This window comes from Cyanistes caeruleus, chromosome 16 (assembly GCF_971803275.1).
Source record: "Cyanistes caeruleus chromosome 16, bCyaCae1.hap1.1, whole genome shotgun sequence".
NCBI lineage: Eukaryota > Metazoa > Chordata > Aves > Passeriformes > Paridae > Cyanistes > Cyanistes caeruleus.
The window spans coordinates 1,764,538-1,782,546 of NC_141716.1; the positions used below are offsets into that span (position 1 = coordinate 1,764,538).

At 43.7% G+C, this 18,009-nt stretch overlaps 1 protein-coding gene across 6 annotated transcripts in view; it reads left to right on the forward strand.

The window, feature by feature from the left end:
* The first annotated feature begins 498 nt into the window (after positions 1-498).
* The window catches only part of TSHZ2 (teashirt zinc finger homeobox 2), a 202,290-nt gene continuing 184,779 nt past the window's right edge, over positions 499-18,009 (forward strand). For 3 of the 6 annotated variants that reach the window (XM_086853320.1, XM_086853322.1, XM_086853319.1), the window contains exon 1: positions 12,615-13,372. In XM_086853320.1, coding sequence (XP_086709446.1) covers positions 13,324-13,372 — 49 coding nt within the window. In that variant the 5' untranslated portion in view covers positions 12,615-13,323. Of the gene's footprint in view, positions 1,111-12,614; positions 13,373-15,642; positions 15,719-18,009 lie in introns of those variants that run through there. The other 3 variants (XM_023939571.2, XM_086853323.1, XM_086853324.1) reach the window with 2 other exon arrangements.

Consider the following 18,009-nt stretch of genomic DNA (forward strand, 5'->3'; position numbering starts at 1 on the left):
GCGGAGTAAATTTCCTCCTGTCATCGGGTCGCGGAGGAGGAGTTTGTTAATGTTCAGTTTGCTCGGCGGATCGATGTTCGCTGGCATCGCCTCGCCCTGCCTGTGTGTGCGTGTGCGCGCGTGTGTGTGCGGCGCGCGCGTGTGCGCGTGTGTGTGCGCGCGTGTGTGTGCGCGTGTGCGCGTGTGTGTGCGCGCGTGTGTGTGCGCGTGTGCGCGTGTGTGTGCGCGCGTGTGTGTGCGCGTGTGCGCGCGTGTGTGTGCGCGCGTGTGTGTGCGCGTGTGTGTGTGCGCGCGCGTGTGTGTGCGCGTGTGTGTGTGTGCGTGTGCGCGCGTGTGTGTGTGTGCGCGCGTGTGTGTGCGCGCGTGTGCGCGTGTGTGTGCGCGCGTCTGTGTGTGCGCGCGTGTGCGCGCGTGTGGCCGCGCGCGGGGGGCGCGTGTGCGCGCGTGTGAGTGCGGATCCCACATTTCCTCCCATCCCGAGCCTCCCTGTCCGCTCCCACATCACTCACTGCCTGGCATCTGACAGCACGGAACCTGCGGCGCTCCGCACACACACACACATCACACACACACCGCGCACACCCGGGCACCGCTCCGCCATACGGCTCTGCCAGGAGGAGGAGGAGGAGGACAGGACAGGGAAGGGAGGAAGCAGCCAGCCCCACAGTCTCTCCAGAGCTGCCTTTTTAATATATACAGATCTATTTTGTTATTTATTTATTACCGTTCTCTGGCACTGTGGGCGCCTTTCATTTGCTCCTGAGCTTGGATGTTTGAATCAAAGCAAAGCAAGTGTTGCAACAGTTAAAAAAAAAAAAAAAAAAAAAAAAGCCAACCAGAAAAGAAAAAAAAAAAAAAAAAAAAAAGGGAGAGAGAGAGAAAGAGAGAAACCTAGATCTCTAAAATAAAATAAAAACCAAACAGGTTCCTATCAGTGAAGTGAAGAGGGGGGGCAGGGGAGGCTTGAGGGGGGTGCTGGGGAAGCAGCTGAGAGGCAGAGGAACACGGCTCAGGAGCGTCTCAGGGCTCTCGGATCTGGGGACAGAAGTGAGATTGGAGAAAGTAGAGCGATGCCAAGGAGGAAACAGCAAGCACCCAAACGGGCTGCAGGTAAGGAGAAGCCATCCACTTACACAGCCTCCGTCTCTCCACTCCTTCCACTCCTACCCCCCATCTTTATTATTATTTAGGGTCACCCTTGCTTTTCCGGGCTGGATCTTTATTTATTTATCCCCCCTCCCCCTCCCTTTCCCTCGGTAAGTCCGTGGAGCCAGTTTCATTCCTAATTCCAAGGTTTTGCAGGGCTGTCCCTCGCCCTCCGCCGCTGTCCCCGGCTCGCCGCCGCTGCCCTGCCCAAACTTTTCCCCCCAACTTTCTTCCCTCGGCTCCCCTTCTCCCCCTGCCCGAACCGAAAGCGCTCACGTTTCCCTTTGCTTCTCGCTCTAGGATAGATTTTTTTTCATTATTATTTTTTTTTTTAATTTTTTTTTTCACCCTTTCTGGTTTTCCCCCCTTCCGGTGGCTTTCGCTTTGGATCCGCGCGTTTCGCGAAGTGGGTCGGGGTGTTTAATCTTTTATTTCGCCGTATTTCTGGTGGCAGTTCTGGCCGGGTGTGTGTGAGAGAGAGCGCCGTGTGTGCCTGAAATAGTACAGGGACTCTCTCTGCTGATGAACCCGGTGGGGAAGTTCAGCCTTTGATCATCAGTGGTGAAAATTGCAACAGGAAATAAAATGAAACGTTCTGACTGTTAGAAGACAATCCACATTTTCAAATCAAATCCTTCTTTTGTTTCGTAGCCGAGTTTATATATTTGCACATGCCAAGTGGTTTTGCAATTTTTTTTTATTTTTTTTTTTTTAACAGAAGAAAATAGTTTGCAACTTTGGAAGTGTTTTGTTTGTCGTTGTAGGGTGTTCTTTTTCTTTTGGGGGCCAAGAAAAAGAAACAGACGAGTGGGTCTGTATAGTAAATCTTTTCAAAGAGTTTTCTTTCAGGCTTCTTAATTGCTTTTTATTTTTTTTTTTTTAATAGAGTGGTGGGGTTTTGTTTCTGGAAGCGCAATATGGAAGTTCATTTTTCTTCTGCCAGACCCACCCACTGAAAAATCAGCTTTCCAGTTGATTGCCAGCTTTGATTTGACATTTGATTGATCACCTGTCATCTTGCTGCCTTTGATCTATTCATTCTTGATATATATCAATAAATCACTCACCATGGTAACCCAAGTGCCAATGACGTAAGGCTTGCCCTCTAGATTCTCTTAGCCAGACATGCACAATTATTATCTTGTTTGGCTTTTAATGTAGGCGGGTTTTTTCCCTTCTTTTTTCCCTTTGTGTCCTTCCTCGGATTAGTTCTTTAAAGAAAACTCGTATTCGATGCCTTTACTCTAAAAATTTCCCCTCGCCCTTGTGAATATTTCCTGGGTGTAGCGCAGCAAATGTGGGCCAAAACGTATGGGCAAGTTTAGTGGCACACTTGAATAAACTTTGCGAAGTCGTGCTTGGGATCCGTGCAGGGGGAAATGTCACCCCAGAGAAACTGGGACACGCAGAACTTTTATCAACTCACAGCTTTGGCTGCTTTTCTCTGGGTGCAGGACAATGGGCTGCAGGCAGGAGCTTTTGGGATGTGCCCAGTGAATGTACCTATGCAGGTTGGGATTCCTGGCAGGCAAAGATCCCAAATTTATGGTAATCTCCATAAACAGCAGTTCTGCTAGAAATACTCCTATAAATACATATATATATATATATATATATATATCTGTGTGTGCGTGTTTGGGAGAACTCTGCTATCAGAGTCGCTGTTATTATTTTCTTCACCGAGAGGTTTGATCTGAATAAGGCATTCACGTTTTCTACTTGCAGGATAAATAAATAGCTGCTTTTCCATGGATGCTGATCGGCACAGTGACAGTGCTAGAACTGCTCCTTTTTTCTCTCTGTCAGGAATATGAGGCTTCATTTTATTTGGGTTTCAAAGTCGAATTTTCACTTGGAAGGTGTGTAGTATCTTTTCATGGCAGGGGCACCGTGTTCTTTTTTAGAAACGTAGGATACAGTAAGTAAATTTTTGCGAGCAAAGCCCGTGCTGTTGTTTCCTGGGGTTTCCCTGCTGAGATACAGTAAGAGATGTTTTTATCCAGGATCCTGCAGCATTTTTGAGATCTTAATGACAAGGGAGAAGCTCGTATGACCACAATTAGATCTCTCCTTTCTCATTCTCATGATAAAATGTGCATTGCTCTTCAGTGGTGCATTTCTTTGATTAGATTTCTCCTCAGATCAATGTTGTTTCAGGTGAGCAAAATCCTGCAAATGCAGTCCAGTTTCAGCCAGCAGAACTATTTGAAGTAGGTTTATACATTTGCAATAGTTCTCCTGCTTTGAAGTTGTATTTGTGTGTTTGTGGGGGGTAGGGGGGAGTTTCAAAGAGCAGACGTGCCTGTTGTATATAGTTCTTAAAACTGACTTTCATTTTCAGGGATAATACTGAGGTTCTGTTTTGTGTGGTGAAAAAATACCTCAAAGTGACAGGAGACAGACTGTGCAATAAGAAATGAATCTCTCATCAAGGCTGATAGCAAAGCTCCTTAGTCCTTTTATTTAAAGGAGTTAATACATTATATATTACTTAATTTTCACTTTTATTTATTTTTAGTTGTACAAGTTCAAAGGTATCAGTTGCACTACATTTTGTCTTGATGGCAGCAGAGATATTGAAGAGAAGTTTGCAACTTTTAGTTTCTTCAGATAGTTCACCTCCAAGGGAAGAAAAATGATAAGCCTTATGATTCTGGACATGCCTGCTTTTGTCATTGCTTAAAATTAAATACTATGCACAACTGTAAATAATTACTGCCATGCACTGACTTTGAAAGCAGGTTTCGAGTTTGATTAATGAATAATGTAAAGGTTAGAGAGAACCAGCGAGTGAATCAGAAGTGAAGTCCTGCTGTTAGATGAAAATCTATCTAGAGAAATATACATGGCAATTTTGTCCTTTTCTATTATTAATTTTAAGCCTTGTATTCCTAAGAAATATATTCCAGGCCATTGTAATGAAACAAGGGAGTGTAATTGGATAAATGGGGCACTATTTATGTGTGATGATGGGGATTTCTGCTCTCCGATTACACTTTTAGAGCCACTTTATTTCACATCAACACCGAAACGATGTCAAAGCATTTCGATCTTTGCAGGGCCGAATCTTCCCTGAATCATCCCTGCTTTTTGAGAGCCGTCATTTCCAGGTGGATAGTTCTTGAGGCAGGGAGTTGCAGCTCCTTCCAGCAGTGCCTGCTTTAGGATGGGACCTGTGTTTGTGATAAACTCCCCGTTTGTGTTGGGGCTTTCACCCATCACAAAGGGCTTTGCAAACCGGGCCGGATTCTTCTCCCGCTCAGGTACAAATCAAACATCGCTTCCCTCGAAGCATCACTGAGTTCTGACTGCCCCTGTGAGCAAGAAGAGGCTCAGGCCCACAAAGTCCTTCATCCTTCAGCAAAATACAGCCACGTCTGGGGCAAAAGTCTCCTAACGATTCCATAACAAATGGTAATATATTAACAGAAGGGTGGAAAAAGGGTGGAAGCAAAGCAGAATTGCTATTCAGATTTTATTCCTAGGGGTATGAAATAGCTTTCAAACACAATTTCACTGGATTAAACTCTCCTTTCCCCTGCAGCTTGTTTAAATGTGCATATTTTATTTTGTGATCATGAATTGGTAGTTTGCTTTTTTTAAAGCCTGCGAAGAGGAATCTGGACTTAACGCCCTTTGCGGGTGAAATTTTGTATTTCTTCTTTTCTATCTCTCTCAGCCCCAACAGACTAGCTAAGAAGCAAAGCTGGGGAGAAGTACAGCAGAAGCAGGTCTCAGGCACATTTATTCTGTTTATTGGAGCTGTAGAATAACACGGGTTTGTTTTTGGAAGAGTCCTCATAGAGCAGCAAGCAGAAGATGGTGAGCAGGGAGTTCTTTAAAGCTGCAGCTTGCACCTAAGTAGGAAAGGTTATTTAAACCAGAATTGTATTTAGAAAGTGAAATTCTGCCTGTGCAGAGAGAGAGCAGAGCAAATGACCAGCAAGGCTTGCTCTGTGGATTTCTGTGGCGAAAGGCAGCGAGATATCTCTGTAAACGTAACCAGGAGCACTGTGGCTGCTCCAGGATTATTTGTGTATCCTTTATAACGGGGCAATGGCAGCAGATTCCAGGGAAGCAGTGCTGAATGAAACTGTAGAAATGGCAGCACTGTTTTGTTTCAACATCCTCCAGAAAAGCAACTGCACATCAAAACCACCTAAACAGTTCATGCCTCAGAACCCTTCACTTACAGTGCACATCACGATGCTGACAGGTGACAAAAAAGCCAAGGTGTTCACAAACTAGAGGAGCCTTTAAATCCTGGTTAATTAAATATATTCCAAAATAGGTACTTTTGCAACTAAAGAGGCACCAAAATTAGTCGCCATCTGCGTTAAATTCTGCAGTCGGCTCCTAAGCCCAAAGCTGCTCGGAAATTTTTTTTCCCCATGTCAGAACTCAGGCCTGAACAGGACAAATTGATATCACGTTAATTTTGGTGCCTGTTTCCCTATTTCAATTTTCCTCTCGTTTATCCAAGCCCAGTATATCCCCACTACCTGAAGAGTGGGTGCACCCAGAGTTCAGCCCCCGTGACTGTGAAACAAAGGACATTTCCATCAGCAAATGACACAATTTTACAGCACTTTTGAAAGCATGTCCCTTGTCAGAAATCCTAGTGCATAAATGCTCTCCCTCTCCCGTGCTCTCTGAGAAGCCCGTTTTCTCCAAACACCGGCAGGATTTTGGAAATTTCCTCCCGGAGCTTTCTCCTCCTGATTTTTGCTCTCGTTATCAGCACCCACCTCAAGGAGCTGTTTCCCCTAGCAGAGGTCCCCGGAGTCCCTCGGTAGCACAGGGCCAGGGTGAGCTTTTCTGCCGTCATTTCCCTTCCCATCCCGATGAGGACATCACTCCCAGAGAGCAACTCCAGACTCGCGGAGAAAAAAAAAGCTGTCAGTTGCTGTGGCTGCAATTCCCAACTTAGCAGCAGCAGAGGGAATGGAACTGTACTCTATCAATTACAGTTGGAACCAGAGGCTAAACACTTATTGTGTTAAGCTATTGTGCAGATCTTAAGAGCTCAAATGTAAAAAAAATATCACGTCAGCTGGTGGAGGGGAGAATAAGGCCTGAATCTTCCACTGGATGACGTATTATTAGCAAAGGCAAAGTAAAATTATTCAGATTCTGTTTAATGCCTCTCGGGTTGAGATGTGTGTGCCACATTCTGCCTTAAAAAGGGGAGATCCTACAGACTTTACTGCTAGAATAAGCCTTTGTTTTTCCCTCTTCTCTGCAAAATGAAAATATTTGTGAAGTTTTACCTCCAAAGCGTGCTCACGCAAGCAGAGAGACATTTTCATTTGTCTCCCAATCTGATACAGGAGCCAAGTGGAACCACATTACACTCCGAGCTGAAATCTTCCATTTCATTCATGCAAGAGCAGGGATTTTTCATTACCTATTTAATTACAATCATTTACATGAGAGTGGGCCCAGTTCAGCAGCTCTTACTCAGCACTTTGCTTCAGTGGGTGATTGGCCTGTGGAAGGACTGTCTGTGTAAGACTGGGTTCTTCAGCTACAAAATTCAATGTATATGTTCCTGGAGAAGCATTCTGCCTCTGAAGAGGGACCAGATTCTTCCATTAAACTTTAAATCCAGGGACAGTTCTGCTTGGAACTTCTGTTCTTAGCACTTTAAGGTATTCTTTCCTGAAGGCTGCATGACTGAGGTATTCTGCTTGCTCGGCCAGCTTCCCTCCCCAGTCCATTTCCGTGCTCTGTGTTAATTACTGAGCACTGGTTCTGGGTACCAGGAGGTGAGATGGGCTTTGTAAAAAACCTTTTTTAAGGCACGGTGTTCATGTTGTGCACAGGGGCAGCAGCTCTCGAGAAAACGCCTGAAAATGGGGTTGCAAATCCAAAGCCTGAAAGTTCCATGTGCTATTAGGGGCTAAAAGCAGTTATTTCTCATTAAGGTGGCTCCTCACACAGGACTGTTGGCACAGATTAATTTTATAACCGTGTTATAATAACGGCTTCTGCAACTCAAAATACCTTGCCAGCAAACCGTGTATTTTTTAAGGTTTCAAGGAGAAGAGCATCACAGAAGCACAGTGTTTCCCATTAGATTTACACATCCCTCTTTAACTGGTGCTGGCTCTTCATCCATTACCTTTCTCAGGAAAAAAAAAAAAAAAAAAAAAGAAGTGGAAAAACTGGTCTTCTGATCTAAGTGTTGCATTAAGTGTTTCATTTAGAAAAATGAAGAGAATCTTTGTTTCCCTAAAAGAAATGTTTTCCCCCTTTGCCCTAGGAAAAAGAAAGGCACAACAATAGCTTCAAAATGACAGGATCTGATTGTGAAAAATACAGAGTTTCTAACGTGCAGCTCCTGATGGTCCCAAGTATTGGTAAAATTCCACAGTTAAATAGAACAAACAGTCCTAAATGTCTGGGAAACAGATCTTTTTCAGTCATGCACACATCCATACCTGCAAGGAGGGGAGAAAAGTGCCTGTTGGGGAGAGGGATGCACCTGGAGAGCTCGTGCGGTCAGAGCAGATTTTCATTATTGCCCCAATATTTGCCCAGATGATAAAACTCTGCTGTTAGGACTTGTGTCCCCTGAAAATTCTTCATTAGGGTTCATTTTCTTTAAACCTCCAGCTCCTGGAGTCTGATGATGATTTTGCAAATGTCCAATATGCATTTTAAAAGGAAATTTATTTCAAACTGCTTACTCTGGAGAACTTGAAAACAAGCAGGCTAGAAGTTCTTACGCAGGAGAAAAATGTCTTGATTCTCAAAGTGTCTGTTTTTAACTTCCCATCATTTTCAGCCAGTCTCATGATTTTTGAGGTTGTGCTTTGTGCTTTTTGTACAAACAAGGTTGGCAGTATTGCTTCTGCCTGATTCTGGTGATGAACTGGTGTGTGTGTCTGGGTGTATAATTATAGACGTACACACACATAATATCAGTAAACAAAATACTGAACATAATGATGGAGTGGAGCTGTGTGAATTGGAGCTCTGGCTTTGTATTGCCATAAACAAAGCAGTTCTGAGAGCTCAGACCATCGGTTCTTGAGGAGTGACTTTCAATTGAAGTTTCCTGGAGATTGTTTTTAGTGGCAATTAAATCTAGAAAGTTAATAGGCAGTAACTGCTCTTTATAGGATAAATACTACGAGGAATGCACAGCCTACCTTTTTCCCAGATATAATCAGGCTGAACTTTATTGAAAAAAAAATTTACAACTAGCAACATTAATGCTGTATTTTTATTGTATTAATGCAAATGAGATGCTGACTTCGTTCTTTCATCTCCGTATCTATTAGAGCTGTATCTTATTCCTTTCTGTGTCTTTTCTCCCTGTGTTCTGTAAACTGCTTTCCTCTAATGATACTGAGGCTCATTAGAGTTACTCCCAATGCTAAAGAGAAACATCCTGAGCTCTGGATGGCTGTGGGAAAGCACAACTACCGAGTATATGGGGAAAACTAATCCGGATCGAGCCCTGCATTCCCGTTCTGGGAAACATTTAAAATTGATGGGTCAAAGTGGGAGAGAAAGCTTCCAGGAAGGACTGTGTGCTGCAAAGAACAGGTCATTTTTAACTCACAGCCCTACCTGACAAAGATAAAAAGCAATAAAGTTTTAAGGAGCTCGCTGGCTCTTCCTGCATCTCTCTCAAAAGACTCATTTAATTGAAAAGCTTGTTGTGCTTGTTTTTATGCATGTAAAACAGAAAAGGGGCAATTTTGCACAGGGCCTAATATTCCAGCAGAATATAATTGGAACTCTTCCTGCCTGCTTTTTAAGTCTCTCTGTTCATATAAAATTAAGACCCACTTATCTTAAATTGTAGTAAATCTCATTCAATATTGGTTTCATAACTTAAAAAAGGCTGTTACATATTCCCAAAGCAACTTTGCCGAAGTGATATTGGGTCTGTTTATGTGGAATAGGTGCAGAATTTCTATTGAAAAAAGGAGCAGCTTATAGCTCTTGTTTTTAATGAAAATAATTAAATTCTCGAGAATACCTTGATAGCTCAGATTTATTTTTTTTTTCCTAGTGAAACTCTGCTTAGAGATTGGAATGAAAATCTGCACATTGGTGCAGTTTGGCGTGTGCAGACAACAACCTTATTTCTATCACTCTCCCTGCACTTGAACAGAAGTAATTCCTATTTTTCATAGAAAGATTTGACTCTGAATTTTACATATACAAATTTATTTTTCTTTTTGTGTGAATTGCACGGCGAATCACCAACACGATTTATAGGGTCTGCAATTTTCTTTGTATGTATAGGAAGAACTCATTTGCTTCCCGCAGGGCGAGTGGACTTCACAGGAAAGCGCCGGGTCTTTTATGATTTTATGTTTTGTATCGAAGAAACATAACCTTGTGCCAGCTGCTCTGTTGGTCCACCAAAATTATTTTTTTTATGTGTTTTTCAGCCATGTCATAACATACATAAGCACAGTACTAGTAGCATTAAATTAACACGTGAAAGGAGAAAGAAGCTAAGTAGTTATATTGATCATCTGTAGCGTTAAATGCTAAAAAAATTAAAAGCTTTCCAGTGCTTTTGATTAGCTGCATGGATCCTGCTCGTATTTGTGTCCTTTGTTAGGCAGTGGAGCAATATTTCTTCACACTTAGCAGGTTTCTTCCCTGGATTTCTTGCTGATGCTCCTCAGAATAACCCCGTGATGTGGAATATTTCCCCTCAGTTGTACAGAAAGGCGAATTGAACCCGGGAGGTTTTACCTGATTTGCTCAAGGTCAAACAGCATTTGCTCCCAATTCCCTGCTCGAGGTACTAGATCACATTTCTATCATCAGAGCATTCCAGGAGGGAAACCTGGGAGAAGAGGGAACAGCCCAGCTGGGACCCTGGGGAAGGTGAAAATACAGTTTCATCTCTTCCATGCAGTTCCCTGTGCTGGAGGAAAAGCCACTTTGCTCATGGCCAGGAGCTCCCAAAAACAGGGGGGCTCATGGTTTGGGAAAGCAGAGCTCTGTTAATTCTAACATGCCCAGGGAGATTGATTAGGCAAGAGTTTTAGGCAGAATAATCAAGTTTTAACATTCCAGGTTTTGGTCAGTGGTAAGTTTCAGGGCTGGAGAATGTGGTTTCTGTTACTTTCCTTCCCATAAACTGTTCTGCATTTCTTTGGCAGAGCTGGATGTGACTGTCTATAAAGCATTGCCCTGAGAAATATGTAAAACCTGGTGTAATTGCAGCTGAACACTTTCTCCTCCACCCAGGCTGCCAGAGGTGATTGGAATTCTCTGGTGATAGAGCTTGAGGCTCAACTTCCAGTCCTGAGGGTCTAAATCCTTACATGGGCAGCTAAAGAGAGACCTGAATTTTCAAAAGCCTTTAGCACCAAATTCCCATGGACATCCCTCAGCTCCCTCTCTTGTGTAAACTGGAATTGGGCCTCGATTGAGGGCACTTTTATGTTGTTTCCCCAGACTGGAGATGTATGTATTGCCTATAGAAGAAATATGGTGCAGGTAATAGCCTCTGGATTCATTAAGGATTGTTTATGTTTATTTTCACACTGTATTACCTTTCAGCAATGGTCGTTTTAGCCATTATATTGACAGGAACTGCGAATAAATCTTGGGTAAAACAGGGCTGATCTGCCTTACCTGGGAGAGCACCTGCTACCCCTCAAGCAGAGGTGCTGAATCACCAGGTAGGGCTTTCTTCTCCAGAGCTGGGGACTTGGGAAGCTCTCCCGTGGCTCCTTTTCATGTGGAAATTAATGCTTGCCTCTATTTCTGAATAGTAGGTTATTAGAGTTCGTATGCAAATTCCCAGGATGGGAATTTGTCTCTCGTTGATAATTGATATAATAATATATATTTTTAGTGGTCCAAAGTCCTTGAGCTCAAGCCTTGTACACGTAATTTCTGTTTATTTCTTACTGTTATTAACTGTAATTTAGTTGTTGGCGCCTTTCATTGCCTTAGATTGAAGGGAGTGTCTCTCCCCATTGCCCCTCCATAAACAATGCCCTCTCAGGGTTCCTTCTCCTGTATCCTTGCCCAGACATTTCCTAGCCTGTCAAATACTGTCATTTTATTCCTTACAGATCATTCCCAGTACGTCTCCTGTTGCACACACAAATAAGGAACAAATGCAATCAGGATGCATCATCGTTTAGCATAACAAATAAAAGCCGATCTGTGCAGATTTGCCTTAAAGTGTCTCTTAATATGTATTGTCAAAATGTCTGAAGATGTCTCTTACTCATAAGCGTTTAATTATTTGTGACAATTAAACTAATATTCAGAGCAGGGGAAAAAAAAATTAACGGATTAAATATTTTCTCTTGTCAAAAGCTAACAAAACATCACCTGGCAGAGCAAACTCTTTAAATTTTGTGCTTCAAGCAGACCTTAGAAAGGAAAAAGGGCCAGAACCAAATTACAGGGCCTGGATTTGCAATGGAATTTCAGGAAACTGTATTTTTAAAACTAGACCAAAATTTAAGGGCACATCATTAAAGCATATATCAGTAATGAGCAGCTGAATACCTGATGATTAAAAAAGAGTTTCTATCAATTTTTAAATCACTGCTGAAATTTATGGCCAAGGGCTGCTCTGACTGAATCAGGGACTCAGAACTGGGATTTTTAGCCTTGCCTGGTTATTGTTTTACTTGTGCACGAGAAAAAACAGCTTGAATAGTACAGCACAAGTCATCAGCATTTTCTGTGCTTGGAATGATGGATGTATATGTTTTTTGGTTTTTTGTCTGATGAGCTCTTTCTCCATCTTTTTGCTCAGACTGGAGAGGAAAGGTGCAGTGGATGGGGCAGGACAAGTAGCCAAGACTGGTGCCCAGGGCTCAGCATCTTCACCTGCCTGGCAGGCCTTGAATGTGGTAAAAGTTCAGATGTGTGATAATAAAAAAGGGGGGGAAAATAGGGAAAATCTTGAAAAGAGCAGAAAACCAGAGTGGTTCATGAGAGCAGTGCTGTGTGGATAGGGGAGCACTGGATAGCTGAGGGCACGGCAGCAATAACTTCTGTATTATGGACTCAGCAGTTCTGATAGCCCAGATTGGTTGGGGTTTCCTGCTGAGAAGTTTGATTTCTACTGGTTCTAATGTTTCCAGTTCTGAGCTGCTCGAAGCAACCATTTCCATTATTAAAATCTGTGTTTTCTTTCTTAAAACGTTCTTCCTGAAATTTAGGGTAGGATGCTATTTGGCAAAAAATTAGAAGACGTTCATCAGGGTTTATTTCAAAGCTGTGGGACCACTGAGCTTTCTGGCAGTGACGTGAACATTTTTCAGAGATATCTTCTGCTTTCCCTGAGAAAATCCACCCAAATTTGTCTGACTTATAAAGCCTAAAAGTTGCTGTTGCCAAAGAATTTTTAGAAGGTGACACAGCATTCTCCAACGTGCCATCCCCACCACACATGCTCTGTTCTTGGTTTCTCTTTTTCAATTACATTCCCTTAAAAACGTTTCAGCTGGGGATAAGTAGGACAATGGCTGCAGGGGCAGTGATGGGTCCGAGCAGTCGGAGCAGAAAGAAGAAAAGGCTCTGTTTGTGTTTAGCTGGAGCCCAGGCCTTGAGGGAGGAAGTAGAGAAATTTAGGGAGCAGAACGTGGACATGCAGGGGCAGAGAGCATAAAATTATCCAATATCCACAGAAAACAGGGATAAACTCGTGTGCATGACTTCATTGCCTGCTCGGTGTAGAGCACCATAGTGACCATGAGCTCGTGCCGGGATCACGTCCGGCAGCTCCTGCCCGGATCAGCCCTGCCTGGAAAGCAGTGTGGCTCCACACGTGTGACTCCCAGCGGGATTTCCCAAAGCCTGTACTCGTGCACAGCTCACAGAGAGAAGGGATGTGTGTGTGGAATCCACCCAGCCCAGCCGGGGAGCAATTCCTGCCGTGCCGTGCTGGGCAGGCTGCGCCAGGCCTGAGGGGCCGCCATGGCTCGGTAGACCTGGCGTGCGTGAGGCGGGACCTCCTTCAGTGGGGAAAAAGTCAAAAAAACCCCTTAAACCCAACCAGAGCTGTGTCCCCCATGGCAGCTGAATAGCAGAGATGAGATCCCATCCATAGGCATGGTGCAGACAGCTCAAGAAAAGTGCAAAACCCAATGGAAAGGAGGAAAATTCTGATTCCTGGTGTGGAAACAAGGAGAAGATGGTGCCAGGCAGGCTCAGGGCTGCTCTTGGATGGCAGAGCCAAGAGGAGAGTGGAAGAGCTCAGGCAGCAGATGGAGAGGTTGGTGGCTCGATACAGAATGTGTGGCAATGGTATATTTGTGGTGTATTTATATTTTTGGTGCATTTGGGAGGTGCCGGTGTGTGGCACAGGGGCGTTGGTCAGTGGCGGCGCCAGGCCTGGCATGGCCGGGGTGGCTCAGGCTGAGCAGAGCGTGGGCACTCCGGGCAGTGAAGGGGCTGTGGTACAAAAACACCTCAGAGACAACACAAAGAATCCTGCCAGGAGTTTTAACCACAGATATCTGCTCAGATAAAAGGCTTGTTAGTCTGAGAGCTCCTCTCTTGCCCCAACATGCCCATGGTGGAGGGCTGGTCCCTGGGTCGCTGTGTGGGTACCTGCCCTGGGCCCCTGGGACTCTCACTTCAGTTTTACTCAGAGCCAGGGGTTTGTTTTATTTAATTTCATTTCATTTTGTTTTGTTTTGTTTACTGCCCTGTGGGAGTTTTTTTCCTATAAATCTGATCTTTCTATCTGAAAGTCAGCAACAAAACTTGCATTGGGCTCAGCAGAGCAGGTTGCCTTCAGGTTATTGTACTGGTTTGTGTCACCTCCAGCATTTAAGTATTAAATAACTAAAATCCTGAGAATGTTAATCTAGAAAACAGTCATCCCTGCATTATTCTTTTGCTGTTTCGGTGAACTTATTAAAGGTTTTACAAACTTGTGATTTGGGTTAAACAAATGTAAATCATGTGGAGGAAGACTTGTGGGAAGGCAGAGGAATGTTATGATGCCATCAACATCTGGGTTTCCATTTGTTTGGATTAGGGACATTTTACCTTAACATTCCCAAACATGTGTGCTAAAATCCCTTCTTTCATTTTTTATCACCTATGAGGTACAGCCAGGCAGATTTTCAATTTGTGTGTGTGTGTGTTGAGGTAAAAGTGCTGAAATTTGTTGTTGCTGTGAGTGTACGAACAGTCTCATTTTTATATTAGTCCTCTCTCTTTATAATTGTTTGGAAACATTTTGATTCAGTTAAAATGCACTATTTCCAATATACAAAGTATGAGCTGGGGAACAAGGGAGCGATTACGAGTTTCTCCAAGGAAATAAGCATCTCTTAGCCATCATCCTGCAACTGGGAAAGTTCTAATACATGACATCTCCGTAATGTAACCTAATAATATTTTTTTTTAACAGTGATGTAATGGGGAGAGTGACCTGGACTTTGTAAAAGTTCTCCTACTTACTTCAGATTCCCAAGGGCAATGTAACATTCTAGACAGTGTTTTATATGCCCTGATTAAAATATAACATATTTTTGCATTTCCTGTGCAGTGACCTGTTAGTGCTCATAGACAGAACACTTAAAGTACAGTTACAAGGAGACATTTCCAAATGTGCCTAATATGGGCGAGTTTTTATAACATTCTTATTTCATTTGAAATTGCAGCTACAGCAGGAACCATTCAGACGGCGCATTGATTTAACTTTTTAATCCACTGTTTTGCTACGTCAAGTAAAATAAATGTTTGTTTTTAGCTCCCTTTTTTTGCATTGCTAAAACTCGTAACTACTTGCTCTAAGCTTGGGATTCTAAAGGGAGCTACATTATCTGAGATTTAAAGCTTGCTTTTTGTAGCTGCTTTCTCACAACTCCCCCAAGAAAAAAATACAAAAGTACAACTTTAGCAAAAAGGGCTTTTATATCTCTATCAATTATAGAAACACCAGCTGCAGTAGATTACAAATGTGTTTGGCTGATTGTGATGTTGTGTGGGGAAAACTGTCACAAGGAGCTGGATGCTGTTCTCCCCAGCAGCTCCGGGATGTCGCTCAGCTCCCCGGGCTCTGCTCCCCGGGCTCAGCTCCCCGGGCTCTGCTCCCTGGGCTCAGCTCCCTGGGCTCTGTTCCCCAGGTTCTGCTCCCTGGGCTCAGCTCCCCAGGTTCTGCTCCCTGGGCTCTGTTCCCCAGGTTCTGCTCCCCAGGCTCAGCTCCCCGGGCTCTGCTCCCCAGGCTCTGTTCCCCAGGTTCTTCTCCCCGGGCTCAGCTCCCCAGGCTCTGCTCCCCAGGCTCTGCTCCCCTGGCTCCCAGCTGGGCTGGGCAGGAGCAGCAGCCTGCCCAGGCACTGCCAGGCTGCCCAGCCAGCTCTGGATGGAGCACACACCCTGGCACTGGGAGGAAGGATGGAATGTGGGCACACGTGTGAACCGTGTGTCACTGTGTGCATGTGCTGCTCTGAGACCTGGGGTAAAACCACACACACCAACCTGGGCCAGCAGCGCTCCACTCAATGTTCTTCTTTATTTTTTACATCCAAGGTACTTTTGCTTTCTTGAAGAAGAAAGTGGGGGAAAAGGCACCACACAACAAAAATTGTTTGACCAGCCCATAAAGGTAGAGTAACTGGAAGTCATGGATAAAAGAATTACGATATCAAGACAGCAATGTGAGATGGGCAGTTTAGGATATTTGGTGCTGTTAAACTCAGGAGAAAATTAATGTCTCAACGTGTGTGCAGGTCATTATCACTCCACTAAAACTTGGCTACAAGGGTAGCAGCCCAAGGGCTCTCAGTTACTTGTGCCTTGGTTACTGTGTCATTTATCTTACTGCGCTTTGGGTCACTCTGGGTGGACGTGGTTGGGCCCTGGTTTATTTTAACAAAGACAGTCTGACATAGGAAAGTTTCATGTATACTTTACAGTGAAAATACAATTTTCTATTTTCATTTAATCCCAGGAATGTTGGCATTTTCCAGGCTGTCAAACAAATGAGTGCACTGGAGGACAGTTAGATGTGTCTGTCTAGTTCATCTATCTAATCTACCTCATTTCTAATGTGCCCATCACCACATTGTCTAGGCAGAAAGTATCTGCCTTGCTTTTGCTTTTTGTCTTTATAGGCTGTGGTAACCTAATTGAGTCCTAAGAGCTGTTGGATTCATCTGCAAAAATAATAACAAAAACATTATCAGAATAATGATTCATATTTGTAGTCTTACTCAGAATTTCCCTTTCTCTTCTGAGTGTATTTGGTTAGTGGATTATTGTTGTTTTATCTAGAAGAGGTTATGCTTTAGAGGTGTATTAAATTGGAATTTTACTTGAGTCAGCAGTGAGTCAAAACTTCATTTTGGCTACTAAAATGAATTCACTCATGTCTTCTAACTTCCTTCTGCTTTTCTCTGCAGAAGTTGACTTCATTTACTCAGCCACCCAGTTTAGCATCTGCATCTGTTCTCTGACCCCTTGTCATATAAACCATAGGTAAAGGTAATAAAAAGCAATGGAAATTGTGGCTTCAAAAATGTTATCTTCCTTTGGAAGCCCTGGTTTCTGTTACATTTAACTACTTCTCTCTGTGCCAATTAGCTAAAAAGGCATGGTAAGACTGAAGTGAGTGGTTTTTCAGGAGCAGAGGCCTTGCTGAGGGGAGATGAAGTGCTGCTGCTGATTTGCTGTGTCTGTGCACGTGGGTACCACGAGCTGCCTGTGCACGTGGGGAGAAGGTGCTGCAAGGGTCCGTGGTGTGCCAGCCCTGCAGTCACCGTGTGTCACTCACTGGTCACAGTTCCTTCAGAAACCGGGCTGCAGTGCCATCAGCATGGCTCTGTGCCACCTTCTGCTTTTAAAAATGGGTCCAAGGAGTGACCAGGCCACAGCAGTCAATAAACTGGTGCTGGAGAGGCTGAATAACCAGCGTGGTGCTCACTGAGGGAAAGAGTTCACTGAAAACGCTGCAAACTCTCAGCTCTAATTGAATTTGATCTCAGCTGTACAGTTACATACAGCCCGTTTTCTACTCCTCTCCTGCTCCTGTGGAAAGTGTCTTTATAAAGCTGCCCCTCGAAGATAATTTCATTGAGAGCCAGACGTTGTCTACGTGACAGTGATTTCTAATCCCATCTGGACTGGCAGATCGCAGATTCCCAGCCCGTGGCCTCAGCCTGTAACACGAGTTCACACAAACACAGTAAAACCATTGCTCTGGCGCTTCAGTGTGTCTTGGAGTGATTGAGTAAGAGATGGATTACTCTTTGTAAGATTTAATTTCATCTTCCGGGTATTTGCAGTGGACAAAAGTATGGACATGATTACATTTCACAGGTTTTTACTGTGATTTAGAACAAAAATTATTAGCAGAGCTGGCTCAGCGAGGAATTTCTGATGTAATCTATACCAGTTACAGGCAAGGGGTGTGGTAATAGAGAAAGAAATAGGAGGGCTAAGTGTTTATCCCAGTTGACTGAGACAAAAAACAGGACTGGCAGGATGACAAACTGGCATAACCTTACAGTAGAAAGTGCAACAAATCCAACAAAAGTTCCAGCCATAACGCAAAGTTTCTAAAAGAGCCAGGTCTGGGAGAGGAGTTTCTTGGTGCATCCTACAGCACAGCTAAAGCAGGCAGGATGAAGATCCACACCACAGAGTGTCTGTCGGTGCTGGAGAAGCATGTGTCTTAAATTGGTGTGAGGAGCTGCTTTTCAGGGTTTAGGGTGGGGTTGGTAAAAGAGATATAAAAAATATATCAATGTTAGAGATGCAGTCACTTAATTTTCCCTGTAAATTAAGTATTCCCCAGTACCATAAAACATTTTTTCATCAGCTCTGTTAGGAACAGTGACAGATGAACCTTAAGCATTTTGGAGGCTTTCTGTAACTCAGGTACAAGTATTTCATATT